At 44.1% G+C, this 25,748-nt stretch overlaps 2 protein-coding genes across 14 annotated transcripts in view; one reads left to right on the top strand and one right to left on the bottom strand.

Annotated features, from left to right (window-relative positions):
- The window catches only part of fancc (FA complementation group C), a 52,911-nt gene extending 31,125 nt beyond the window's left edge, over window positions 1–21,786 (top strand). For 6 of the 8 annotated variants that reach the window (XM_053869573.1, XM_053869575.1, XM_053869574.1 and 3 more), the window contains one exon: window positions 731–1,624. The gene's annotated coding sequence lies outside the window, so the exon portion shown is untranslated. Of the gene's footprint in view, window positions 1–730; window positions 1,625–4,109; window positions 5,574–20,790 lie in introns of those variants that run through there. The other 2 variants (XM_053869570.1, XM_053869569.1) reach the window with 2 other exon arrangements.
- aopep (aminopeptidase O (putative)) overlaps window positions 1–25,748 on the bottom strand; it is an 84,940-nt gene that overhangs the window by 4,552 nt on the left and 54,640 nt on the right. For 4 of the 6 annotated variants that reach the window (XM_053869561.1, XM_053869565.1, XM_053869567.1 and 1 more), the window contains 3 exons: window positions 8,709–8,825; window positions 2,434–2,520; window positions 2,196–2,339 (listed from right to left, as the gene is read on the bottom strand). In XM_053869561.1, the coding sequence (XP_053725536.1) occupies window positions 2,199–2,339; window positions 2,434–2,520; window positions 8,709–8,825 (345 nt within the window). In that variant the 3' untranslated portion in view covers window positions 2,196–2,198. Of the gene's footprint in view, window positions 1–2,195; window positions 2,340–2,433; window positions 2,521–4,972; window positions 7,615–8,708; window positions 8,826–25,748 lie in introns of those variants that run through there. The other 2 variants (XM_053869564.1, XM_053869563.1) reach the window with 2 other exon arrangements.

The following is a 25,748-nucleotide window of genomic DNA, read 5'->3' as shown; positions in this document are numbered from 1 at the left end:
AGACAATGCACTATGAGTATGTGAGCACAGAAGCTGGTCAGCTGTCTCCGAAACATCTTTTTAAAGCCACAAATGAAGTTGGAAGTTCAGATAGTTGATGCCCTCTCAGTCCAAAGACTTTTACAAGATAAAGTGAGAACAATAGAAGGAAGGTAGAAGTGACTGCATGAGCATCACATCTGTGCTCACAAGTTAAGTTAATGTTTACTATAGTTCCTTAAAAAAGAACATTATTCAAACCAAACAGTTTTTTTCTCCTAGGTGCACCAGAAACTGTGTGTACTGCTAAATGTAACTTAAAATCACACAAGCCCCTTTTCTACTTGTTTCAAGCTTCTTTTCTCTTTTGATGATGTGGTTAAGATTGTATCCTTTTTTTCAGGCTGACATTATCTTTTCTTCCACTGATGTCATATTTTTGAGACTTTTATCAGCCCTATTTAATAATGCACTATTTAAACCTTGCACTTACTTTGAATTTAGCAGACTGTAAATGAGCGCCACCATTAGGTAGCACTGGAAGGGTTGCTGTCTTAATATCTAATAATAATATCTTTCCACATTTCTGTGTAAATAAATCAAATTCAATCTTTTGTGTTATGGTCAGGGTTCATTTTTTTTGAGAACCAAATCAATTTATGCAGCAGGGAGGAGCATCAAATACATATAGTTGGCTCAAAATGGACTGATGGAAAATGTCAACAAATAAACTATTTTTTTTTTTTTTCAGATTGGAGGGAATTGAATGTAAGATGGGAGTGAGGCTCTTCTGGTTCGTGTTCGATGGTTGATAAACAACTTCCCCCGTCCCTCAAGTGGTGTTAGAAAAGAAGGTCAATCCACTGAGGGTCAGGACTGAAGTTAGTGGAAAGTTAAAATGCAGGGAGGCAGAATTGTTTCCATTGATCTCGTATGGTGGTTTTGTACATCATCATAATGTCAAACATAGTGACAATGTATGAGAGGAGTGTGTCTGTGGAGGGCAACAGAGATGCTTTATGCTGACTGAGGATGATCTCACCGATAAAATGTTTGACCCCCTGCACGGATAAGCTTCACTCTCCTGACTAAAAACTTTAAATTCAACTTGTCCGCCTCAATAAATACACATTGACCACTGCTCCTGAGAACGGTTCATTTAAAAATGCCGATGTGTGTGTCGTGAAGCAGGAAGTGTTTGCGGTGGTGAGTGCCATTTTTGTGCTTTAATGAAAAGCTGTGGACAACCTGCGACGTGCCATTACACACAAAACAGCAGGTTTATGCTTTCTGGATTTTGAGAGACACCATCTATAAACAGTTCCCACGCTCGACTGTTTAATTACCTGCTCCATTATTCAACGTCTCACGTCAGTGAAGAGAGGAGTGATATCAAAGGCTACAAAGAGAGGTGTCACCACTGTCCTCCCCTCCACTCAGGCGCATCCTCCCTATTCCTGTGGAGTTGAACCATCAATTTCGATCTGCCCCTCATTTAGTAAAAGCAATAAACTCCTCTCTCATCAGAGGTGCGGCCACTCGCACGCACACGCACACGCACACACACACACACACACACACACACACACACACACACACACACACACACACACACACACACACACACACACACACACACACACACACACACACACACACACACGAGGGTTTAAAAAAAAAGAAAGATCCCCATGTCAAATGTAGGCGAACCTGAGCCCCTTAGAAAACGCTCACTGACCCGTTCTCGTTTGTTTGAGGAGCACATTCCCAAATTCCTTCTCTGACAAACACATCCTGACGGCGCTGCTGTGAAACCACGGAAAAGGCCCCATTCCGAGAGGACAAACACACGCAGACACACAGCGTGATCAGGGAGGAATGTGAAGGAAAGGTAGCCAAGTGGCTGCAGCGGCGACGGCTCTCCAACACTTTGTTTTACACGTGTTATCTCAGACTCCAGGGTCAGAGCCTGACTTGGTCACATGATCACGCCTGCTGCTCGTGGTTTCTCTTCGAATAAGTTCAAATAAAACTCAGGATTCAGACCCGTGAATCACCCCGCAGACTTCTAACTTCACGACTCAACACAAACATGGAGGTAGGAACAGAGAGAGGCCATGAAAGTCGAGTCCTGTGGCTGCCTATTTATTCTTGCTCAACAAGAGCCAGATGAAGACGGTGTTGCCAGTGATAGTAAATCTAGGAAGTGGAGCTACCTGTCACAGCACCATCTCCTCCACCACTTTGCGTGCGGACCGGTCCATTTCTGCACTGACCCGCGAGAGGCAGCGGCGAGCCAGCTCCTGCTGCTCCGAGTCCTCGTGAACCATCAGCTCACCATAGAGATACACACCCATGGCCTATGGAAACAAACATAGCCCATCATTTCAAATTCTGAAGTGAACATTTTCAACATTGAAGGCAGATGAGGCCGAACAGGAAGACAGGATTTACCTGGTCGTGAACCAGGAAGTGTTCCAGGTCTCCATAAGCTTCAGAGAATCCATGCTTGACCACCAGCTCGCACCAGCGATGGCGAACCTGGAACAAGAAGACCATTTTACCAAAGTGTCTTCCCGCAAATAAGCCAACAAAAGTGATTTGTGATGCTCTTTTTTTTACAGTAAAATTGACACATATCTGCATCTTGGTGTCATGAATAGAAAGCCGGTCCTGGTCTCTGGCTAAACTACAACCCTGGCTAGCTAGGAACAAGCCACTGACAAAACAGACAAACGTTGTCAACTCTGGCTCGTATCTTCAAGTCGGTCGTGTAATATTTTGGGAGTATGACTAGGACTACTTGAAGGTTGCTATCAAAGTTGAACCTTCCTGACTCTGCTCTGGAATGTGGGAGCGGAGGGAAAGAATTCAGGAAGTCATGGAATCCAACATCTTCATGAGAAATAGATGTCAAGTTCAGAGAGCGTTGTGACATGACTGCATGGGATCCAGTGTGAGGAAGACGATGCCTGGAAGTTCCACGCTGAGAATCAATAGCAGCTCTGTTGCCGCGGTTACAGGAGAGATCAGAGGCCAGTTTTGTTCCCGCCTCAGCCATCATCCTTCTTCATCCACGCCGACTGTGAGTTTGAAATTGATATGCTCTTCTGAAAGAGACCTTCGGCATTTCCCATCAGAAGTTGCCACTGCAAGTCTGCCTCTGCCTAAACCTACAGTATCTTGACCATCCTCCCTTCTAACACCTATTCTCTTCAAGTCCTCTTTCGTCACATTGGTGAACCTTAGTGGTTGTCTTCCGCCTCTTCCATCACTTCTTCAGGCCATCGCCTCCATGTCTAACATTCTTAAACCGTCGTGTTCAATGCCTCACCTCTCCATGTCTCTCTTTGTCTCCTAACCTCTCTCCACCTTCCCGGACACTCCCACTGAACTGGGCATCTACAACTCTGACACATCTGTTTGTGTCAGAGCGACTGTCTCGGACCCATGCATCTTAGCAGGTCTCTCTACTGTGCTGTTGATCTTTCCTTTCACTCTAACTGCTACTCTTCTGTCACTGATCTCTTGCATCTCACCATGCGTTCCTCTCTTCTGGAAGGATGTGTTCACCTCCACCATCTGTCCTTGACTCCTACATAGCCATTGAATTCTGCTCCCATGACTGTTCTCTCCCTCTGGGAATCATCATCCCGTCTAGTTAGGTGGAGTTCCTCTTTCTCCTGCTGACATCCTACCTGCGGCACGTAAGCACTCACTAGCAACGTCTAGCTTTAAGCTAGCATGGGGATGCATGTGCATTAATGTTGAGCTCCAAGATGGTAAGGTAAGAAACCTACCAAAACCCTGCCGAGGCATGACGTGCTCATTGGCGCATGATCAATGGAATTTGAATAACAATGCGGAGTAATGATACGGTCGGAAACCATCTAAAACATAAAACGAGGGACAGAGAAGTGTCACGACATGGTCAATAACACTTATGATTCACTCAGTATATACTCCATCCCCAGTGTTTCTGTCCTTTCCACTTGGTGTGAAGAACACATGATGTGCCTATCATTCTTCTGGACATCAGCCAACTCCCCACCCTTTCCAGTCAAGACCCCAACATTTCATTCCATTCCAACTCGTGCGTCTAAAACTATTTCCCTTCTGTTCCTTTGCAGTGTCCCAATGTTCACTTGTGTCCTGTCGACTAACATCACCAAAGGCAGACCTGACACCAGTGCTGACCCAGTATGGTTTTTCTCATCTACCACCCTGATGTTTGTTGTTTGGCAAAAGCAAGTGGATCAAATCTGAGTTAAAAAAAAAAAAAGGTATCCCATCGCTTGGTTGACTCAGCAAAATATGATCCAATATGCAAGAACAAACACCGTCCTTTTCTGAGTCGTTCTGTCCACAAATACGGACGTCACTTTGTTTGGAGAGACTCTCCAAGATAAAAGGACATCGCAACAGTCATAAAGCTTTTCTGAAAAACAGCAGTCAGAAGTGTGGGAATATTTTTCCTGCTGTTAATGCAGCCAAGGATTTAGTCGCCTCACAGACAACAAATTCATCCACACGTCCTGCTGCGTAAACACCAGTTTTAATTGGTCTCCGAAGAGCTGGCGTCCAAATTTCAAATCTTCATCTCAGATGGATGTTTATTCTGGATGGACGCACAAATCCTCGTCCAGACATGACGAGCAACACAAGACGTAATGTGATCTTGAGGTCCTTGCCCACATGGGAGCAAGCGTGTGTGTGTGTGTGTGTGTGTGTGTGTGTGTGTGTGTCCTGCAGTGCCAGTCTCGCCCTTCTGCCCCGTGTAGCCCCAGCAGCTGTTGCCTTCGCTGGCTTACATTCCTGGGGAGAACCCTGAGGCAGAGCAGCTGCCTGCTGAACCTCTCCTTACCCTGCATTTTCGCCGCTTCCTCTCCCAGGACCTCACTTTCTGACAGCACATGCAATTACACTGTGACATTCCTTCATTTATTACCAGCGACCCCCTTCCCCCCCCCCCAACCATACACACTCACCACCACTACACACTCCCTCTGTCTTCACAGCATTTACAGACACACTGTGTGTGTGTGCGTGCCAGTTAGACACATGTGATGGGCAGCTTTTCTTGCCTCCATAACTCAACAAAGAATTTCATATTAAAGATGACCAACCCAAAGTATGACTGAAGTGATATGAACAATATCTCAAGATATTTGGAACAGAATGAACATGATCGGTGATGTTTGGACTCTCCTGTAGCCAATATACTGTAGATCTACTGTGCTGACTGTACATGCCCTCGGGAGTCAAAGCGAGCAGGTACGTGTGAGGGATTTTTTATTTTTTTGTCATTGGACAGGCAGAACCTTTGGAAGTGGTCGGAGAATGTGAAGCCTTCAACTTTGCGTCATCCTCTCTTATGATAACGCGCACCCTTGTGACCTCTGAGCAAAGTGTGGCCACATTCCTGGGAACCCCACGAGATCATTGTGAAACTAAACAAGCTGAAATATATTGCTATTTTTGTGATACTGAGATACTCCTGGTGGAAATTATTTATGATTCATATTTGTGGATATGTTTTAAGCGCAGTAATTAGATACCTAAAAAAGGAAGAGTATGCTATTTACATTTTAATAATACCAATCTTGTCATATTTTATCATAACTTCTACCTATCTTCAACAGTTTGCTTTTATTTTCTTTGATTTTGTTTCTTTTTTATATAATTATCCACTATCATAAAATACATCACACTTTCTTTTAAAATTGAGGTTTCATTCATTTGTATTTTTCTGCATAAAAAAAGCATTTTAGAACTGTAAATGATATTTACTGTACTGGGCAGTTTCAGACTCAGGTTGTGTATATATATATTTTAACTACTCACTTGTGATTATAGTTCCTTTTCTGAATTTCAATTTGTGAATATTTCGTCAGGGTGACATTGAGGCAGCCACCTCTTGTTTGCTCAAGCTCAAACGTGTGGTTCGGAAACAAAGGCCCTTGTGAACAAGACTGGACTAATGTAATAAAATATGGACGCACACGTCCCCCTCCTCTCCATCACAAGGCTCATATGAAAGGAAGTGGACCAGAGTCACGCACGGCGTCTCTTACATGCGAACACATGCTGCCGCTTTACACGTACGTATGGCCACCGTCGACAAAGGCAAACTTGTGGTCCGCCACACATTTCCTTTGACTGCAGGGCACGTCACGCATGTGGAGGCTGGCACGCCACACCAGCGTCAGCGGACTGTGAACATCACGGCAACCGACAGAACAGAAGTGCTCTAACGGAGGATATGTCTCTGAAACAGTCTCCATTTTAAAATCTATCGCTGCTGCTAGAAGACACCATGACACCCGGCCTGCTGCGGGTCAAAGTTTCCAAGATATTACTCACGGTCTACAAAGCTGTGAAGGTCTCTGAGACTTGCGATTGAATAAGCTGGGGCCCTCGAGTCACATGAGCTGTGCTCCTAAAAGTTCCCAAACCAGTTGAGTCAAGGAGGAGTCCGAATTGTATTGGTCAAGGTGGCCAACGTACTCATATGGGGACCAAAAGAAATGTAAGTCTGACATGAGAAGTAACTACTTCACAGCAGACAAACGTTGTGGTACAGACACGTTCTTACATGAGCCTGACATTTATACTTGAACTGTTTGGCTGACTCATTTTAATGTTCCTCTCCCGTCACATGTTCTGCATGAGGAGAATTCTTTGGCAGCGAGCATGGTACGTTTCATCAAACATCAAGCCCAAGTGGGTCAATATGTGATTACTCCCTTTCAGATTCCATAATTGCTGGATCATACCATGCTTTCTCTCACCCTGAGGTCATTGAGTGGCTCTTTAGCGGCCTCCTTTACTGGCCAATGTTTATCCGAAAACACGATATGGATCATCAATCTCCAGCACAGGTGAGATGAGGTCACAACAGAGAGCAAAAGGGAGAGAAAAGCAGAAAGGCAGCAGAACAAATGGGCACATTTATAGGAGGCGACGCAGGTGATTGACCTGCTCTGAATGAGAGCAGCTACATTAGGACTGGACCATTGCCTCCAGGGACAGCGTGCAGGTGTGTGTGCGCGCGCGTTCAAGTGCGCTTTCCCATGCATGGCTATGCGCATAATGGCGCCGTGTATTTTTAGCAACACCATCATGTTTTTCCTGGAAATTGCAGATCCGATTTTCCTTTCATCTGCCAGGAAGTTCCACCGAGGAGACAAACCCGAGGCCGATAACTAAGTGGCTTCGGTTCTGCTGCCGCGAGGTCAATTACAGCAACGAGTGACGGCTTTCTGAGGATGAAAGTCCTGTTCCCAGCTTAACCCAGATTAGACCCTGTAATGGTCTAGGTTGAGGGGAAGGAGACATCTTTCCACCCCAAGTCTGTGGTCGATGAATGGACTCCTCCTCCTGGTAAACTCGTATTGGGGTTTGTGCCCTTAGTCGTGGAGGAGGGTTTGCAAAGGAAAAGACGGTTAAGGGTATACGACGCTCGCAGCTAATGTCTACAGTGCAAAAAAGTTGCAGTTTGGTTCATGGATACGGTAAGTGAAGAGGATGGGTGTGCTGGGTAGGTGAAGGTGGAGGAGGTGGAAGTGTGGAATCCTCAGATGAGAAATGGCCAAAGGTAACGTTCCATGATCCTCGACTCAAACTTCAGTGCAGCTGAAACAAAAAGCAACATGGAACCGGAAGTATGTCTGAAGAACGAGATCAACGCTTCGCTTATAGAGGGTTTTTTCAATCCTGGAGGTCTGGCACAAGGTCATCAACTGGCAGAAGACATTGTTAACACCTATGTTTTAACTGTAGTGTTAATCTGACTTTCCGTGTTCTTTAGATAACTGAAAACTAGGGGTGAGACAAGATCCCGGGCTACAACATTACTGAGCTGTGTGGAACTCAATGACCAAGGAAATGGAGAAACCTACACAATACTAGGGTTTTAAAGTAACCCGACACAGAAACTGCAAGGTTGCTCTGGAGAACAGACTTCAAAGAGTTGAAGTAACTGACTGTAACATGCTGCACACAGTTACACACAAGCAATGTTCAGGACAACAGGGAAAAGTGGGAATAAGGGACAGAAGTTATAAGAACTGTTCTTCAGGCCTTTTCAATCTAGACAAGCCAAATAAATATGAAAACGTAATACATTAGAGGCCATTCATTCATTCATAACATAATCATAAATGCATACGTAAATATGTGCAACATATGTACAACTTTCCGTGATACACAACATTGGAAAAAAAGCCGTATTTCACAGTATTTGAGAAAAGAAATCCCGTCAAGGATGCGCATTATTAACAATTTCAAATTTCTCCTTCATTTTTTGATGCGGTTAAATAAAAAAAAGCCAGTATGTGGAGTAAGATGGTGTGGTTTTAGTTATCTTAAACATAATTCTCTCAGCGCGTTCTGATGAACCCAGTCTGGCGTCTCGACAGATGAGCATCTCATTACAACCCGACTAAAAACATCTAAACTCGGGTGCAGCTCAGGCGTCTTAGATCCCCGCACACACACACGCACAAAGAAGCGGCACTCAGACTCACAAACAGCCGTAATCGTGCCATTAGGGAACTTTGTGCAGCACTAAAACATGAAGCGAATACTTGTGGGATTTTGTCAGTAATGGTGGCTATAAAGAGGAGAGCGGCTATTACAGGAGAATTTACAACACATTACACATCGCCGCCCTCAAGACCAAAGAACTGTATATCCATGGCCGAGGGTTGAGACAAGCGGTCGCTTACCTCAGCGTCTTGGTTCTGCAGGGCGTAGGTTTGCGCCAGCGCGCGCATCTTCGCCGCGCTCAGCCTGGCTTCCTCCAGCAGGAACTCCAACAGCAGCACCAGTTGATCTGACGTCACCTGAGCAGAGACAATGAGATTAACATCGCAGTCCTGGATGACAACGTCTTGTGTTGCAGGAACAACGTAAACTAATAAACTGTGTTCTGGAACAATGCTTGTGAATATCAGGAGGCGATTAATGTTCCAACTGTTGCATAATGAAAGCGCCAGAATGGTAATTGAATAAAAAGGGGGGAAAACAACAGGTTATGAGTCGCGTGGGGAAACCAGAAGTGAAACAAAGTAATGAAGGTGCCACTTTGAAATATGACTCCATCACAGGAGGACTGTAATAGAGAGGAATATTTTACCACTAAAAATGTAAAAAGGTCACTTGAAATTGGTGTCGTCGCCTGTTTGTGCTGCCGTTTGTGTTCCTCCTTGAAAACCTCCCAGCGAGAAGCTTTGTTCCTTCTCTATGACTAACACCTTCAGGGATCGCGGTGAACTCAGCGGCGAATTGAGAAGATAATTCAGAGGATGGATGTGGGCAGCGATATGAAGGAGCGACTTCCTCCTCCGGGGATGCGGCCGTGCCCGTTCTTGTCTGCTTCTCCGGGAAACACCCGGCCGCTCCTTTACGATGCCCCCACTGTGGAGCGCAATTAATGGAGGAAGGCGCTGCCGAAAAAGCTATTACGTGAGCGGAGGAGGGAGACTGGAGGAATAAGTTATGATTCATGAGTCTGGATTTCATTGTAAAATCCAAACTGTTTCTTAATTTTCTCGACCCAGAACCAAAGGAAGATGGGGTTTAGGCTTTGATATCGCTTTTTAAATGTCAGTGGGAATTTAATTGACCAAATGTCGCAGTCTGACAGAGGTCAGAAAAAGAAAATTTCATTTTGAGGGAATGAACCAAACACAACAGTCAAGCATACGGGTTTGGACTATGGGAGGAAACCAGAGTGCCCAGATGAAACTAAACCAAGCAAAGAAAAAAATGGCGTACACGTCCACAGCAGTTTAAAAGCGAGAATGAAATGTCACAAAGACTCAGCGGACCATCTAAGGTCGTGGAAAATCTCTCCCTCTTTCTTTTTCACCCAGTGTTTTTGAAGTGGGGGTCCCGGTTTGTTTCCGAGCCCACCCATCCTTCTGTGTAAAGTGATCCGTCCAGAGCACTAAAACACTCTCACACACACACAGGTCCTCGCCACCCAGGCTTGTTGTGCCTGAGTGTGTTTTATGTTGCCATGGCGGTAATCAATATGTCTGCGCCATCGTCTCCAAAATAAATTCCTGCTAAATGATGACACACCAGGAAGTTGTCCTGGCACAGTACACACAGACTCACAGTGTTCTGATGCGCGAGCCAGAGTGCGATGAAGGAGCTTATCTGTCTGACAACCTCTTGCCTACTTAAACACACGTCTACTGGAAACGTGTTTCCATTGGTGCCCAACTTTTCTTTTGTTACATCTTCAGAGCTGTGGAACGACTCTGTAAAGACAAATAGTATATAAAAATGTTTGTATCTTTGTAGATTTACTCCAAAGTTTTTACTCACGAGAAAATATTTTTACGTGAAGTTTTTTTCTTTTTTAACTTACAATAACAAAACAAAAAAAAATCTGAATTGCTTGCTGTTTGTCTCAAAACCAATTTAATATTTGGAGTCAGAGTGGAGGAATAATTTATTTCGATCTGTGGTCCCAACATTCTATCGATAAACTAAACTGACTCTTTACTGTGTGCTTACAAACAAAGCTCAGATCCCTCTCTTCAAGTGATGAGGACAATTCAAACTGGAGTACGGATAACTATGGAGGGATGCAGACAGGAATCCATCAGTACAGTATAATCTGTTCACAGTTACTTATTTTGCACCAGTTGTACCATCAAATCCATTATTAAAAATGCTTTTGAATCAGGCTGAATAATTTTACACACGCACACAAATAGGTTTGCCACACTTTTTTCTTTGCCATAATACCAACATAACCATCCAAAACAAATGGCTAACCTTAACCAGGACTCTGAACCAAACTGAAACCCAATTCTACCCTGTTGCTTTGAAGTCTTCATCCTCAAATTGAGGCTTAACCTTGTGGGGACAAGGGGGTGTTTTCCCCAAACTGGACCTCACAAGGATATATATGCTTAAACACACACACGGTGTCATGAGCAGTTCATGTGAAGATCAAGAGGAGGCAACAAAAGTGCCACAGTGTACACGTCCACAACTGGAACCAGAAAGAATCTGTTTCAAATTCACTGATTTGTGGGAAAAGCAGACGCACGTACCGTCGCGCCGCACAAAAGAACCATTTCAAACAGAGCGAGTGGTGCAGCACCGAGCGTAGCTCTTGTGTGTGGCCATTGTGCTGTATATTAAACAATCGGCCCGCACTTAACGTCCTGTTTATGGGCCTTTCCATATAAAACCACGACGGAGGTCTATATTGAGCCGTCCCCGCTCCTGCTGACCTTTCAGCCTCTACAGTACAATGGCACAAACGCGGTGTGTGTGAGACTGTGTTGGCGAATGTATGGCGGGATTGACAGCTCCAGTAAATGCATGGAAACTATCCACCGGCACCAAGTGGAAAAAGAGGGGGTCCATATTTGATAAACGTAGAGGCAGACAGTTGTGATCGATGGGATCTTGTCAGAAAGATGTGGTGTGACTTTATTTGACAAATGTTGAGAGACAAATGACCCGTCTATGACAGGAGCCTGTGGCACACATGAAAGCCGAGTACCAAAAGAGCCCACCAGCCCTAAGAGAGGGGGGTGGGGGGGTGCTGCTTTACCAGGGCCAACCCTCAACACTGAGCCGGCAGAGGCCCCTGAATGTGTCTCATGTAAATCACTTCAAGACGGAGAGGTAATTAGCCACAATAACGGGAATGACAAAAAAAAAAAAAAAGTGGAACAATCTGGAAAAGTGTGGCTGATGGACCGAGCGGCTATAAAATCCATATAATGACCGCATGCCGTTTAAAAGCCGTCTCAGCCTGACTTTGGCACCTTTGAAAGGAGAGGTGTTGGCGAAGCTTTCTCCGGGAGAAAGAGTGCCGCGCTTGTTCAGTCACCGTGCATCGCAGGGGTTGGAGACATTGAAGAACTGTGACATTATAAAAACCAAACTGTGATTTCTGAGAGGCTATTGAGGCGTGTGTGTGTGCGCACGTTGCCATTCAGGCGCTCCGCCGCCTTTTATTCCCGTCTGACCGCAGGCTCGTAAAAACGCATTCTGGCACCGGCAGCCAGGGCTTCAGGTACTAAGGTTTCACCAAATCTAACCTTCAAATCCCGGCTTTTCTCTCCCTGGCCGCCGCTGTCGCCATGACTGTCTGCCTTCGATCCCAAACCCTTTCAGGCCAGCATTGTCCGCGCCCTTCAATTAAATGCTTCTCCTTCTTTATCTGTCTTTATTTGGCTCTTGATTTAAGAGGCCAAACATTCACCAGCGCACCCAGAAAGGGAGGCGAGCAGCTGTTGTCATTCGGCAGCAGCCACGACAGCGTTGGAGGATCACAAACACTTGGACTTTTAATTAGCCTTTAACTGCAGCTGCAGAGTTTTCTAAAAGGGAGCAGATGGTCCGAATCTGAATGATGCAAGGGAACGAGTTGGTAGCCTGGGAATTATAACCGTTGTCAGGTAGCGCTGGCTGAACACTGCTGTTCCTGCTGAGTTTGGAAGGATGAAAATAACAACATCAGCTGAGAATGGCCTCAACGGAGGAGATGAGTGAGTGAGTGAAGAGAGTGCAGCCAGGGTGGAGCTGGTGGACATGGCTGATGTAGGAGAAGGAGCAAGATCCAGGGTAAGCTTTATAGAGAGAGTGAGACTGTGAAGGCAGTATGAACTGCTGGAGTAGAGGTCCTCATTGGGAGTGACTCGTAAGGACAAGATCAGAAATGAGTGTGTCAGAGGGACAGATCAAGTGGAGAAGTTTGCAGGCAAAGTTAGCATACGTTTGGTTTGGACTGGAGAGACAGTGTCGGACCAAGAGTGTTGGAGGTGGAAGAAATGACAACCAATGAGCTTCATGGATGTGGTCAAGGAGAACATGAAGAGGATAGGAGTGACTTGGGAGGACGACGAAGCTGACTTGTTGTGGCTGAGCAGAAATGGTCCTTGTTTAAATGCCACGTTATGTTTACAAAGGGAGACACATATCACAAGATATAATAGATGTAATGTTGGTCGTGAAAGAGCAGTTGTTTGTTTACCTCTAAAGACGACGCGGTTGAAATGACCTTCAGCATTTTTATTCACGTAAAAGTTTAAGTTTGAATCATCTAAAAATACAATCACATGATTTCTTTATCATACAATGCAAGACATAGATTAATTTGTATGTATGGATATTATTTAAAAGCAAACAAATACTTGAAACTGTTGAAATGAGAATCATAAATATAAAAAAAAAAAAAAAAACCTTGGTACTTGAAGAAGACAGTTTACCATTTTAATAATGCGCAGTTATTGAACGCTTAAATCCGTGCAAACCTTCTTGACTCAGCTGAATCACTCAGGTATGAGGTTATTACAGGCGCTCCACATGGAGACAGTATGAACTGCTCACATGGTCATGCGCCAGCGGCCAGGAGCCTCTCGCTTCAGCACGTATGTGAGGGCTCAATAAATCTTATGGAGTCTATAAATATCAAACCTATAAATATGTTAAGTGTGCCGAGAGCCAGAGAAGAAAAACTGGCTTCACCTAGCCGACGGAATGAAAGAGACTTGCTGACATCATAGATTTTGCAAACCAATTTCAAGTAATGAGATTGGAGGTACACGAGCGGAGGATGGCGAAAGGTTATCTGGGAGTCGCATGTTACCCTTTTAACTGGTGAAATGGACTTATCGAGGCTGCTAGTCATGACGCCGCGCGGTTATGCATGCAGTCGCGCGGAGAGATGACTGTGGCGATGACCTCCAGCTAACAACATTTCAGCTCTGCTTTTAGTGCTGATTCAATCACCAGCGGAGAGGAGAGGGAGGTCCGACTCAGCCGAATCATTTTCACCTCACAAGAGGAGCGGACGCCAGTGAAAGGAGATATTCCAGATACATTGTAAACCGACTCATTATCTAAGCGGTTACCACCTGAGCAGCGTCCGATGTATTTGCTGTTGACACGCGCTTCTACAGTAAAAGAACTGGAGGCAAACCAATATTAGAGTACAGGATGATGGCGAGAAAGTGCCAAAGAAATATGAAATAAAACATATGCATACATTTTTTTCCCTAGATGATGAGAAAATTGTCATCATGCTGAATGAAATAATATTATTACAATGACTGTAATTAGAAAATAAGGGAAGTAAAACTGATTGAAATTATTTTACTGTCAATTTATGCTTTATTTTAAAGAATGATAAAAAAATTGTTATACATTTTTATATAAACACATACTGAGAAAAAATATTTCGCCAAAACTGCAACGTACATATGAGGCAGGAGATAATGGAACAAATCTGACAAGTTAATAGATCTACACAGTAGTGCTAAAACGTTACACGCTTGTATGGCTTCTTTTTTTTTTGCCACTGCGGGCCGTACAGGAAGTGTCTGCGGCCCCATGTGGCCCCTGGGCCGCACTTGTCACGTGAAAAGATGGAGTTATTAACAAATAAAACAAGCAAATAAGATGATTTGTTGTTCTGTTCTTCACCGTGATGAGCGCCATCTATCTGAAGTACTGAATAAAAATGCTGTGGTAGGAAAAGAGCTCGACTTGAATAACATGAATACTTGAATGAATAATGCATGAAGTGGATGTATTTAATGGTGAATATTCTTCAGGAGGATTTATACCATGATTGTCTTTCCCATGATGTCAGTTTCAAACCATGTCATTGGTTTATCCGACTCCACCTGGTCCAGTCAGATGTTAGCTGGACGAGAGACAAAGACTACATTGACAAATGAGTAGCTGTAGCAATATGGCTGGATACAGAACAAACCCTAACATCCAAAGCTATTGAAGTTTGGAGTAAAATGTTTCATCAAGGGCCACGGTCCTAACTATCCACCAGCAGTCGAAAGATAATGGTAACCAGGCTAATGTCATATATTGTTGTTGAATAAAGGTATTGCTCTACCAACACAAATAAACATCTCTTCTCAATGACAATAAATCTGTCCCGCGAGGCGTGTAGCGGACACTGCTGTAATTTCTAGTCCAGTGTTTCAAAAGTCACCACCCAGTGACGTCCGATTTAACAGATCATGAAAGACACCATTTGACAGAATACTGAGACCAACAAGGTGTGGTGCCAGGTAGCATTAGGTGATGCCATTCGAGCTAAACAGAGGCGCCAATGCTCGATAATGGATGAGTCACATGTTCCAGAGTAGCCACTACCACGATAAGTCGGTATTCACCAGAAGTTGGACGTCCCAAACACCACTCCTCCAACTGTAGCCTTGACCTTCTGAACCTTACATTACAGCGCATGAGTCATCAGCTGAATTTAAATATTCAAAGTTGGGTGACAACCACAATAAAAGTCACCAATGTTGTTCACCCACGCTGCACAATGGGCTGCTTTGTTTGCTGTGCTCCTTCTATCTCGCCGCCACCCTGTTTGTCTGCACTGCAGTCCAGCTGTTTGAATGTTTCACTGTTGTACAGCTGAGCCGTCTCACACGCAACACAACAGTCTTTTGTTTCCACTCTGTTTGAAAAAGCCTCTTGCTTTCATCTGGCGCTGGTGCGATCCAGGTTCAGCCCCTGATCCTTCTATATTTGGTCAGTGTGGCTACGTGGAGACTTGAAATCACATCTGACTCTTGACGTGGCGCCAGAGTTGAATCAAAGCGCTGCTATCTGAGGTGTGTAGGAAGACAATGTGCTAACTGCCCTCTATTTAAGCAGAGACAAAGCCATGTGGCTTTAAAAGTCGGGGTGCATGTTCACAACAAGGCGTGCGGTGAGTTTTGCTTGTCGGCTGCATTTCCCCTCAGAGTAAGCAGTCAAGGCTCAGCGCGCACGCAGCCCCGCTGTGACCTCACGCTGCTTTCTCATTTGGCCAGAACCTGTGAACTTGACGGCCGTGCAGGAAGAGCGGCGCTACCGGGAGGGGAGGAGGCCACCCCGACTGGGACTGGTCATTCTGGGAACCAGCAGCTGACCAAACATGGTTAAAAGAAACACCTGTTTACAGTGAGGGAAGTCAATCCCCAGCTACGAAGAGATGCTTTCAAATACCATTAAGACGATCCAAATCCAAGGGAGAAAAAAACAACAAGACACTCAGTACATCAAAACACACTCGTACGAACCGTCCCAGTTATTACACACATTATGAGGCATGGTTGAAATGTTGATTATTTATTCCATCAACTTGCCTGCTGTAAACACTCGGCAGGGCAGCAGATCTATTCCTCAAATGAGTCTCACACAGATGAGATCTGTGTCGCGGGTAACTGAAGTCGAAGGCTATTATTTGCTCACGTATTGACGGTCGTTACCAGGAAATGGGGAAACTGAAATCTGAAATTCAACAACATGAACAACACGCCGAAGGCACTGCACTGACGCGGAGCTGCCCACACACTTAGCACCTAAAGTACAGTTTGAAATGTGATGGGGGTCTAAAATAGCTCAGGTTGACTGTCCCAGTGCCATTTGTTCTGCACTGAAGCAAACTCGGCTCATACAGAAAGAGGGTCGGCGTTTTAGTTAACTCTCGTCTGGTGGGCTCACTGGCCGGTGCAGAGCCATCATCTTCTGCTTATTCCCTTAAGGAGTCGTGGGCTTCTATCCCAGCTACTTGGAGCGAGAGGTAGGCGACACCCTAGAAAGGTCACCAGTCCACGGCAGAAGAGAGTAGAGAGTAACGCCTTTTCCATGAATGTCCGCATTCTCAACTGGAATTGAACCCGCGACCTTGCTTAATTTGCAATTACAAGTAACACTAACTGACATGTTTTTCATGTCTCTGTAAATGAAACATCATAATTTGTTATTATTATTGAGTCACGCTGTTGCACCGGCTGAAATATTTATCATTTAATCTCAGTCGATCACAAATTCTACTTCGCGCAGCCGTGAACACTCAGCCAGGCAGCAAATTCATAACTAAATTATTAACGCGGCAGGTTGACAGGGGAACACAAAATGTACACTGCGTCATTATTTCTCACTGTAAAGTGAAGGAACAAAACCATGAACTGCTGGAAATATAAAGTTTCCATTCTAAAGCTCACTCGATTTAAACTATTCAGATTTCCTTCTTCTAACCAGAACAAAAAGATTTGTGATTACAGCTGTAATTTATTGGAAGCAGAGCAGATGGTGGTACTGGACAGAGATGAAGGGCGGCGAAGAAAAGAGTGAAGGCAGGGTGGAACAGATGAAGACGACAAAGAAAATCCTCATTTATGCTGCCTTCATGTATTATCGACGGAGTACATGGGCATCACATCCGCTGATAGGAAATTTAAAAAATATGTTAATATACGAGTTTATTGTTAGTTCTATGTGAGGTTATTTTACAACAATAAAGTAACTCGTGTCTCCATATTCATGTTTTATGTTCAGATCATTGTCATCCCAACACAAGTTAAAACTTTTGTCACAGAAGCCAATGGCTCTCATTGACCATTTCCATCCATTTGTATCCAAAAATGAAGCAGCAGATTCAGGTTTCCACTTCAATTGGAGTCACATGGTTCAAATTGGGTCCAGACTAGGAGCCATTGTAATCATATTTTTCATTGTAGATACCACTGAAAAGAATATGAGGGTGTGACTTCAAATGAAATGTTTCATGGTTATACTGTTTCTGTTAACTATTATAGATATTTTTGTCATGAAAGGTCACCAGAGCAGATGAATCCAGTGCAGCAGGACAAGCACAGTCACACGTGCAGCAGATAAAATGCACCAGTGACGACCTGCAGTTGGATGTGATTGCATCTGCTGTTGGAGACTAGGAAGAGACGGTTAAACACAAATGGCAGCCAGGGATGAGGGGAAGACAAACGTAGCTGGAGCCATCAAACGGAAAAGGTCATGTTCAGGAGGAGGCTTCTTCCTGTGTGTCCCTCCGCATGCGTGTGAGTTATATTAATGGCTTCAGGAGACGCAGCACAACACACACACGGCTTTGTTTGTCTGCGTGCTGCTTCCCATGTGAGCACCACATTTTCTGGGTTACGCCGGTGGAGACGACAGAAGCATGCGGGACAAACTCACTCCAGATATCTGCAGCCCAGACAGATGCACGCGCAGCTGTGCCGTCGAAGCGCTCGAAGAGAACACCGATATCAGAGAAGAAGAGAAGAAGCAGGCTGCAAAAACTGGCAAATCCAACGGGGTGGGGTGGGTTGGGGGGGAGACCTCACACCAGGAAGACTTCAGTCTGAGATAGGACCACAGCCAGCTTTCACGTCACATGATATCCCAGACTGCCGCCTGCCGAATGGCTTTTGGCAACAACTTGGTCTGAACATGAATCTGCACGCACGTCATGTCCTGATACGGGATTACACCACACTTTCCGAAAGAGTGAGACAATACAGTGTTATCATCCGCTAGCGCCGCCAATTACTGAAAAACCAACAAGCTCATCCTTACAAGGGTTTCATGACTGAGCCAAGAATGCCTTAGTGCTGATTTTAGCGGAAGGAAAACATCTTACGTGAGGGATTCTTTGCTGTGATGGTCTGGACATCTGCTCCCAGGGAAGACGGAGCTGAACTGAACAGCACACACATTCAATAAATCATCCACATATTGACTGTCTCTGTGTTCATTTTTAGGGCACTGTTTCAAACTCGAAGACGGGGCGCCAAAACTGACTTTTGAATATTTATATTTGGCTCAAAAACTCAAGCTTTCCAATGCACGTCAACATCCAAGCTAACAGGGATTAAGGTGTTCTAGGCTGTGAAAGAGATGGAGTGAAGTCAGATATGCCTGACAATGATTTTTAGTAGTCAAAAAGGACAGTACCCGATATTTGGACGTTCAATCGCAGTCAATAAGAAAATGTTGCCGTCAAGATTTTGTTAAACTCACAACTGTTGCCTTTGTTCAAATGTGATTAAAGATACCACCATAACAGACGCTTGGTGACCAGAAACCATCGGTATAACTTGCAGGATTGGTGATCGTTGATCGTATGAAACACAGGGTGGTATAAGAACCCAGCTGCAGAAGATCGCAATATATATCAGTGTCAAATCCTTCAACTCAACAAATCTCATTTGTCACTTCAAAGTTGGTCAAGCTAAAGCTGAAGCAGTGAGAAGAGTAAGAAGAGCAACGCAACAATGAGGAAGGGATTAGATGTCCAGCCCAATAAGAACTCAGGACACTTTGAGTTGTGTTGTTTTGTTAGTTTGTCCTACAAATTGTTATTTCATTTACTGCCTCACTTGCTTTATTTTTCAAAACAAAATACTTCTCTATTCACAGATAGTTTTTCACAAAAATGTACAAATATTGAAGGGGTATTTTGTCTAAAAAAAAAGATCATAAAAAAAAAAATCGTAAATTTGACAGGACACTGTGGTGCACCGAGAGTGAGAGTAGTTGTCGAACATGCAGAGCCCACTTGTGAGATTATGTAAAGTAAGTAATAAGTAAACTTCATTTGTACAGCGCCTTTCACAGAGAGGGCTCACAAATGTCTGGTTGGCCTGAGAGCACAGAGGAAAGGGTGGGGTGCACGATGATGACCACCCTTTAGGTTTGTACATTAAAACACTCCCAACTCTTCAGCATGTAAGAACTACGGAAAAAAAAAAAAAAAGTCCTGACTTCAAGTGTTGTAAGTGACAATGTGATGATTCAGTCCAGGTGCAAAGGTTAAGAGTGTGTTGGTGTCGGTGTCCTGTTGGCTCCCCAGTCAAAACAGAACAGCAGATGTTTTCGCACTCAGCAGTGCTACTCTGGCACAAACACACAGAGCTGCGATGATGAGTTATGAGGTGATGAGCATATGTGAGCGGATCACTGATGCACTGTGAAAACTCTGTGCCGAACAGGACTCCTCCGCCGCATTCAAGTGTGTTCCATTGAGCATCGACGCTCGTGTTTGCACTGTCTCGTGACTTGCGTACTTGCATGTGTGACACAGTGCTTGTTTTTGTGCGCTTTGTGGCGGTTGTATTCCGGGGCTCATTTTCTTTCTTTCCGTAGCGATGATGTGTTTTCCATGTGTTTTGGAAAGACAAACACAGCTGCACTTTAATGACACCAATGCTTCTGGGATGTGAGTGAGTGCGAGTGTAGATGAAGAGCATTCGTGTGTGTTTTCGTGGCATCTTCTCCCATTGTGATCCTCGCCTCCTCTGCGATACCGGGTCACTTCTACCCTAAGCCTCTCATTCACAAACACCCTTACACATAGCACACAGGCAGCAGGGAGTCCCTGGGCCAGACAAGACAAGCCTGTGAGCTTCAAATGACCCCGAAAGCACAGCAGCCGCTGAGTGATAAATGAGACCAATACACGCTGGGGCTCACTTTTTCTGTTTGGCTCTCCCTCATTAACGTAACCACCTCTCCATCTTCTCTGCTTCCATCTTGCCACATAAATCCCAACACTTCTCTGATGGTGCCATCACGATTTCGACTCTCAAATGAGTCACTGAGATGAAAATAGGTTCACCGTCGCCCATCGAGACCAGGTGGCAGGCTTGTATTGCTCAGTTCATTCAGAGGGATATTATGGTGATTTTCTTATACTCCAACTGAAGACAAAACAACCTGAACCGAGCCTTTCCAGCTTCTTTATCTCATTTCTGTACCTGACCGATGACTGCGCTTCTACTGTCCATCGTTTGGTTCTTTCATGGGTCGATCAAAAGGGAGGTTGGGAACATATCTAAAACTCAAATGGAGATACTGCTTTGAGACCTCAGAAAATAAAACCTCCCACTGTGCCAAAAACCCTCCCCTGGACACTGCAGGATGCAGCGGAATGCTTCATCACTTTATCATCATCATCATCATCAGTATGGGTGATGCGCCACCATTCTGATGTGAGCACGGTTCTCATTCCAGGCATCATCTCCTGCGATGGAAGAGCATCTTCCTGGAACCCACTTGACCGCCAGTAGACAGCCTGGGCTTGGTGTTGAGAGGGAAGTATGGAGGTCAGACCTCAGAGGAAGGTCTTATCACTGCCTGAAAAGGAGTTTAAGGAGGCTGACAGTGGAGTAGTGGCAGGTGGGGCAGACGTTTCTGTTCCACCATTGAAGTGAACCGTCACCTTGACCAGAGGTTCGAACATTGGACTTCAGGCTGATTCTCCTAAGATCCCCAGACTCATCGTCACTTTACCACTAATCATTTTAATTTAATTTTTTTTTATTGAACAGTTTGCTCTCCAGACAACAGGGAACCTTTGTAAGTGTTCCTGGTCCACTGATCACACTGATGCACAAGACACGTGGCAGCTAGGATGATAACAACAACAACAAACATGGAGGAATCTCTGAACAAAAGCAAACAAAAGCATCTGTTTGCTTTTGTTCAGGGATGTTTTTCACTACACAATGGTCAGGGTTTCCACTACTCTGAATGGACTTGAAATTCTTATACAGATATTTTCAAGACATTAAAAGAGCTTTAGTTTAAATAAGGTGAAATAAAAACTTGAATATAGCCACCATCCTGATTTATTGTGCTATTGTCAAACTGATGCAAAATAAACAATATTTTGTTGTTTAAATGTATGTATGGCTCCATCATTTGATTCAGTAATATACCAAATTGAAAAATGTGGCTCCTTGTGGCAAATATTATTATACGATAAAACTGTGATTAATTGAGATCAATTAATCACAAATTCTCAAATGAACTAGATAATTTTTTTAATCGAGTGCCACTGCTATAAAATACGTATCTTTCCCATGTCAGAATCTTTCCATCAGAGGTCAGTTTTTGCCACATCAGGTGAGTGAACAAGCCTTTACTTAAACTCATCAGAAACACGGACTGAAGTGACACTAATGCTAGAACGGAGCGTTCTTTCGCGATAGCAACCGTATTTTGGGGTTTGAAACAGGGAAACGGATTTTAATGGGTGAAATTCCACCTCCATCAATACAGCACAATAATGAGAGAGTACATTAAAGTGTCATATTCCCTGACGTTTTATGGCAGGGATAAAAACATCACAGCATCATTAAGCCCCGGTAAGGCAATCTTTGCACAATGTGTCAGGTTAATAACACTTCTAGGAAGAAGCTTTTATCGCCTCACCATGTGTTGTGCGCTGTTGAAAGGTCAATGGAATGGAAAAATAAGCTTCTGGAGACGTTTGGAAATAAGGTAAAGGATTATATGGGGCAGCAGCTCTGATTCAGCAACTTATTGATAAAAAGTCAGAGTGAGAGATGAGTGAATCGAGATTCCCACACAATCAGTTCCGACGCTCAGCACTTTTAACAATAGCTCCCGCGGAAAAATGACAAAGCAGTGGAGATACGTTTATTGATTTGTTGTTTTTAATTCTGCGGCTCTCACCTCTCCGTCTCTTTCTTTCTTACTTTCCCACCTTCTGCTAACTCGAGGTATCTTTCTTTAACACCTCTTGCGAATGTATAACTCCAATCTCCTGTAGTCTCTCGAGGTGTGAGCTCTCCTGTCCATAACAGGGACGACGTGTCTATTAGTCACTCGGCTGCTTCACCTTTTCCTTGGCTTCAAAGCCGTTTCTCCGGCTGGAATGGATTTGTTCACACTGGGGAGCGTGAAGAAGCAGCAATCCATTTGTCTATTCTCTCATTGATGTTTAGACATCTGGTAACACAGTGGTATCTTCTCTGAAATCACATGGCCGTAGGAAGTAAATTGTGAGCGCAAGATCTCGCTTGTTTTCTCTCGTAATCTGCTGCTCGAGCTTCATTATGTCTCAGTGTGCCAAAAAGGAAGACCCCCGCCTGCTGTGGCTAGCCAGAGGAAGTTTGCCTTCATGAACCATCAGGGGCCCCTCAGTCGTATTTATCGCATTCTCTGACCCCCTAAAGAAACAACATTGAATCACCTGTTCTGTAGTTATATAGAAAGTTATGAAAGTTAAAGCTTAATTGGGACCTAAAGGGGATAGAATTTCCGTCGTCCGATTTCATTTTGGGATAATAATCCAAAATATTTTATGAAATAGCATCACTTCATTATCAAAATCCTTTATTACGTTTGGCCTTCAAGTTAGCATTGTAAAAATAGAATATGTAGATGAAGCAGATGCTTCCACTTACTCACTGCACTAGACTTTCTTGGCTTCATCTTTGAAATAAACATGTTACTGACAGGATCTGCCTCATTTTTCAAAACCCTGCTGATGTTTTCTGGGTCTGGCTATGAGCATAGTGGGCGTGGCCCCTCTTCCCTTACCTCGGCCCTCATGCATTCTGGAATATTTCATTACTAAAACACGTAGGTAAAATGTACAGTATGCAGTAAGGAATCACAATAAAAATGTACAGAATTTTTGTAGGCCATAATATGATGTCAGTTCCACTTATGTATGTGCAGAGAGAATGTCAGGCTGAAACTAGGGCGTGACATTCATTTGATTCATTATTTACAGGCAATAAGAATTAGTCAACGTAAACAGCACGTGTCAATTGCGTGTCACTTTATTTATTGATTTTTTTCAGTCACCAATGCAACGCATTATAAAATGCGATGTCATAACCAAAACATCGACGATGAAAGAGAGTAAATGAGATTGCGCTGATGGGCATTAAATGCAAACAAAAATGTAAAAAAATAAGTGTTCGTTAAGTGTTCGCTTGTCACTGGACCGCGTCACCCTGAGGTGAAAGCCTATGTGTATGTTCTCAACATACATTTGATCATTCTGTTGTCAAATGTTAAAGGCGATTCATTCCTCATAAGACCTGTAATAATATTATTTTTTAATCGAGTCCCAATTGTAACAACTCCTGCAGAACATGCCCAGTGGGCAACACAACACGAAAACCTCAAATTATCATCTCACAATATCTTGGCTTTAATTGAATCCAAGTCTGTGAGGTGTGTGTCATTTTGTCACAGCGGCCTCATTCGCCTTCCTCCTCATTCACCTAGACTGACCTCTCCTTTGGTTGCTCACATATGACTGGTCAATATTACAGAGAAGAGCCACAACTCTAGTGGACTGATTTACTTATTCTTAGACAAAGCAGCTCCAACACACACACACACACACACACACACACACACACACACACACACACACACACACACACACACACACACACACACACACACACACACACACACACACACACACACACACACACACACACACACACACACACACACACACACACACACACACACACATTCATCTCCTGACAATTTCCTATCCTGATGAGATGAAGTCTTGCCGGAAACAGCCATTTCCCTGAATGTTCTGCCCCGGCATCCTCCCTCATCCCTGATTCATTGCCAATAAATCACAGAGACGGAGACGCGCACAGAGAAGGGCTGATATAAGACAAGCAGAGGAGGGAAGAAGTTTAAATATATCTATATAAACAGCCGAGGCTGAAAAAAAGCTTGGGAAGCCAGATGTGTGTCCTGAATATAGACCTGAAGAACGCAAGGCTGCAAGTGATGGCTTCCCTTGATGGAGCAACTCAGTTGAGAGCGGACCAGCAGCTTATAACGCGTCACCGACGCGTATTGGCAAAACAAGACGGTGATCCGATTCATTTATTTCCATCTCAGAAATCCGTCTTCCACTCCTCAGTGAAGCAATCAGAGCCACGACAAAGTGCCAAGAAGCACAGACGGAAGCAATTTCGCTCCTGCCTCTTCCTTCATCGTCTACTTACAGAAGCTTCCATGGCAGAGTCATGTCTGCCACCTGCCAACCTCGCCCAACCACAGACTTCTCATCATGTTCCCTTCGCTCTTTATCTCCTTACATCGGGCTGTGATTACTGAGCTGCTTCAACCGTGCCACCTCACGACACGGGATGTTAGACACTGAAATCATGGCTGCACAGTGAGTTTAAAGACAATCCCTCGCTCCAAAACAAACTCTGAAATTATGATGAGTTTGATAAAGGCAAAATGCTGCCAACAACTTCTCTGAAGAGTCCATCAAAGGTCCCACAGAGACAGGCAACCTTGCTCCATCTTGCCCACTGTCCAAAGTCATGCATTACAGCAGCATGTTTTTTGTAGAAGTAAATTAAAGAATAGAAGGGCAACTACAGTTTCCATCAACCGTAGTGAGAGGAGACTTCAATGCTCACACCAGTCAAAAACCCTCAAACTATGGCGGCACATGATTCTAAGCAGTGGCAATACCAAAACAGTCAAGTTGAAGTCGAGGCCCTGTGGTCAGTACAGAGCTACATATCAGGTTTCAGACCATTAAAGTAACAAGAGCTCTGTTAGGCAGACCTCTAAATCTACTGCAAGTTGCTGGGAACAATATCAAATTATTCCACTAAGGAGCATCGACGGTCCCCTCTATCACGCTTACACTTTTCATCTAGTATAAGTCGAATCTATAATCGTACTCATGTTAACAGACGCCACCGAATACATCATCTGCAGGCAGTTCTTGTTGTCGCTGACATTTTCTCCGGCTGAAACCCAAACATGTCGGATGCTGCCACCGGCACAGAAGGACGCAGCCGCCATGTAGGTGCAAGCAAGTTGACGGTGTGTATCTGAGATCAGCGCTGACTCATCGTCCACCTGTTGTGCAGCAACTGAGCAGAAAGATTTACGAAAATGACTGGATTTAATTTGTGCTGCTTATGGCTTCAATCTTTAGCAGCAACATGTTACAAAAATAATGGAGATAAAATGATTAAAATCAGCAAACATTAGTCAATGTATGCAGAATAAAGAAGCGAAAGAGGAAAACTAAGCACTGCCACTTATTCTTCTAGTATTTTGTGTGTTCATCGACTATAGAAAAATCCGGAGTTTATGAATATTTCAGACCATAAAGACATATCTTCATGTATGTACTTGTCAGGGTTTGA

The sequence above is a fragment of the Synchiropus splendidus genome, chromosome 7 (assembly GCF_027744825.2).
Source record: "Synchiropus splendidus isolate RoL2022-P1 chromosome 7, RoL_Sspl_1.0, whole genome shotgun sequence".
NCBI classification, from domain to species: domain Eukaryota; kingdom Metazoa; phylum Chordata; class Actinopteri; order Syngnathiformes; family Callionymidae; genus Synchiropus; species Synchiropus splendidus.
Note: the sequence above shows the minus strand (reverse complement) of the source record. Positions and strands in the feature narration are given on the sequence as shown.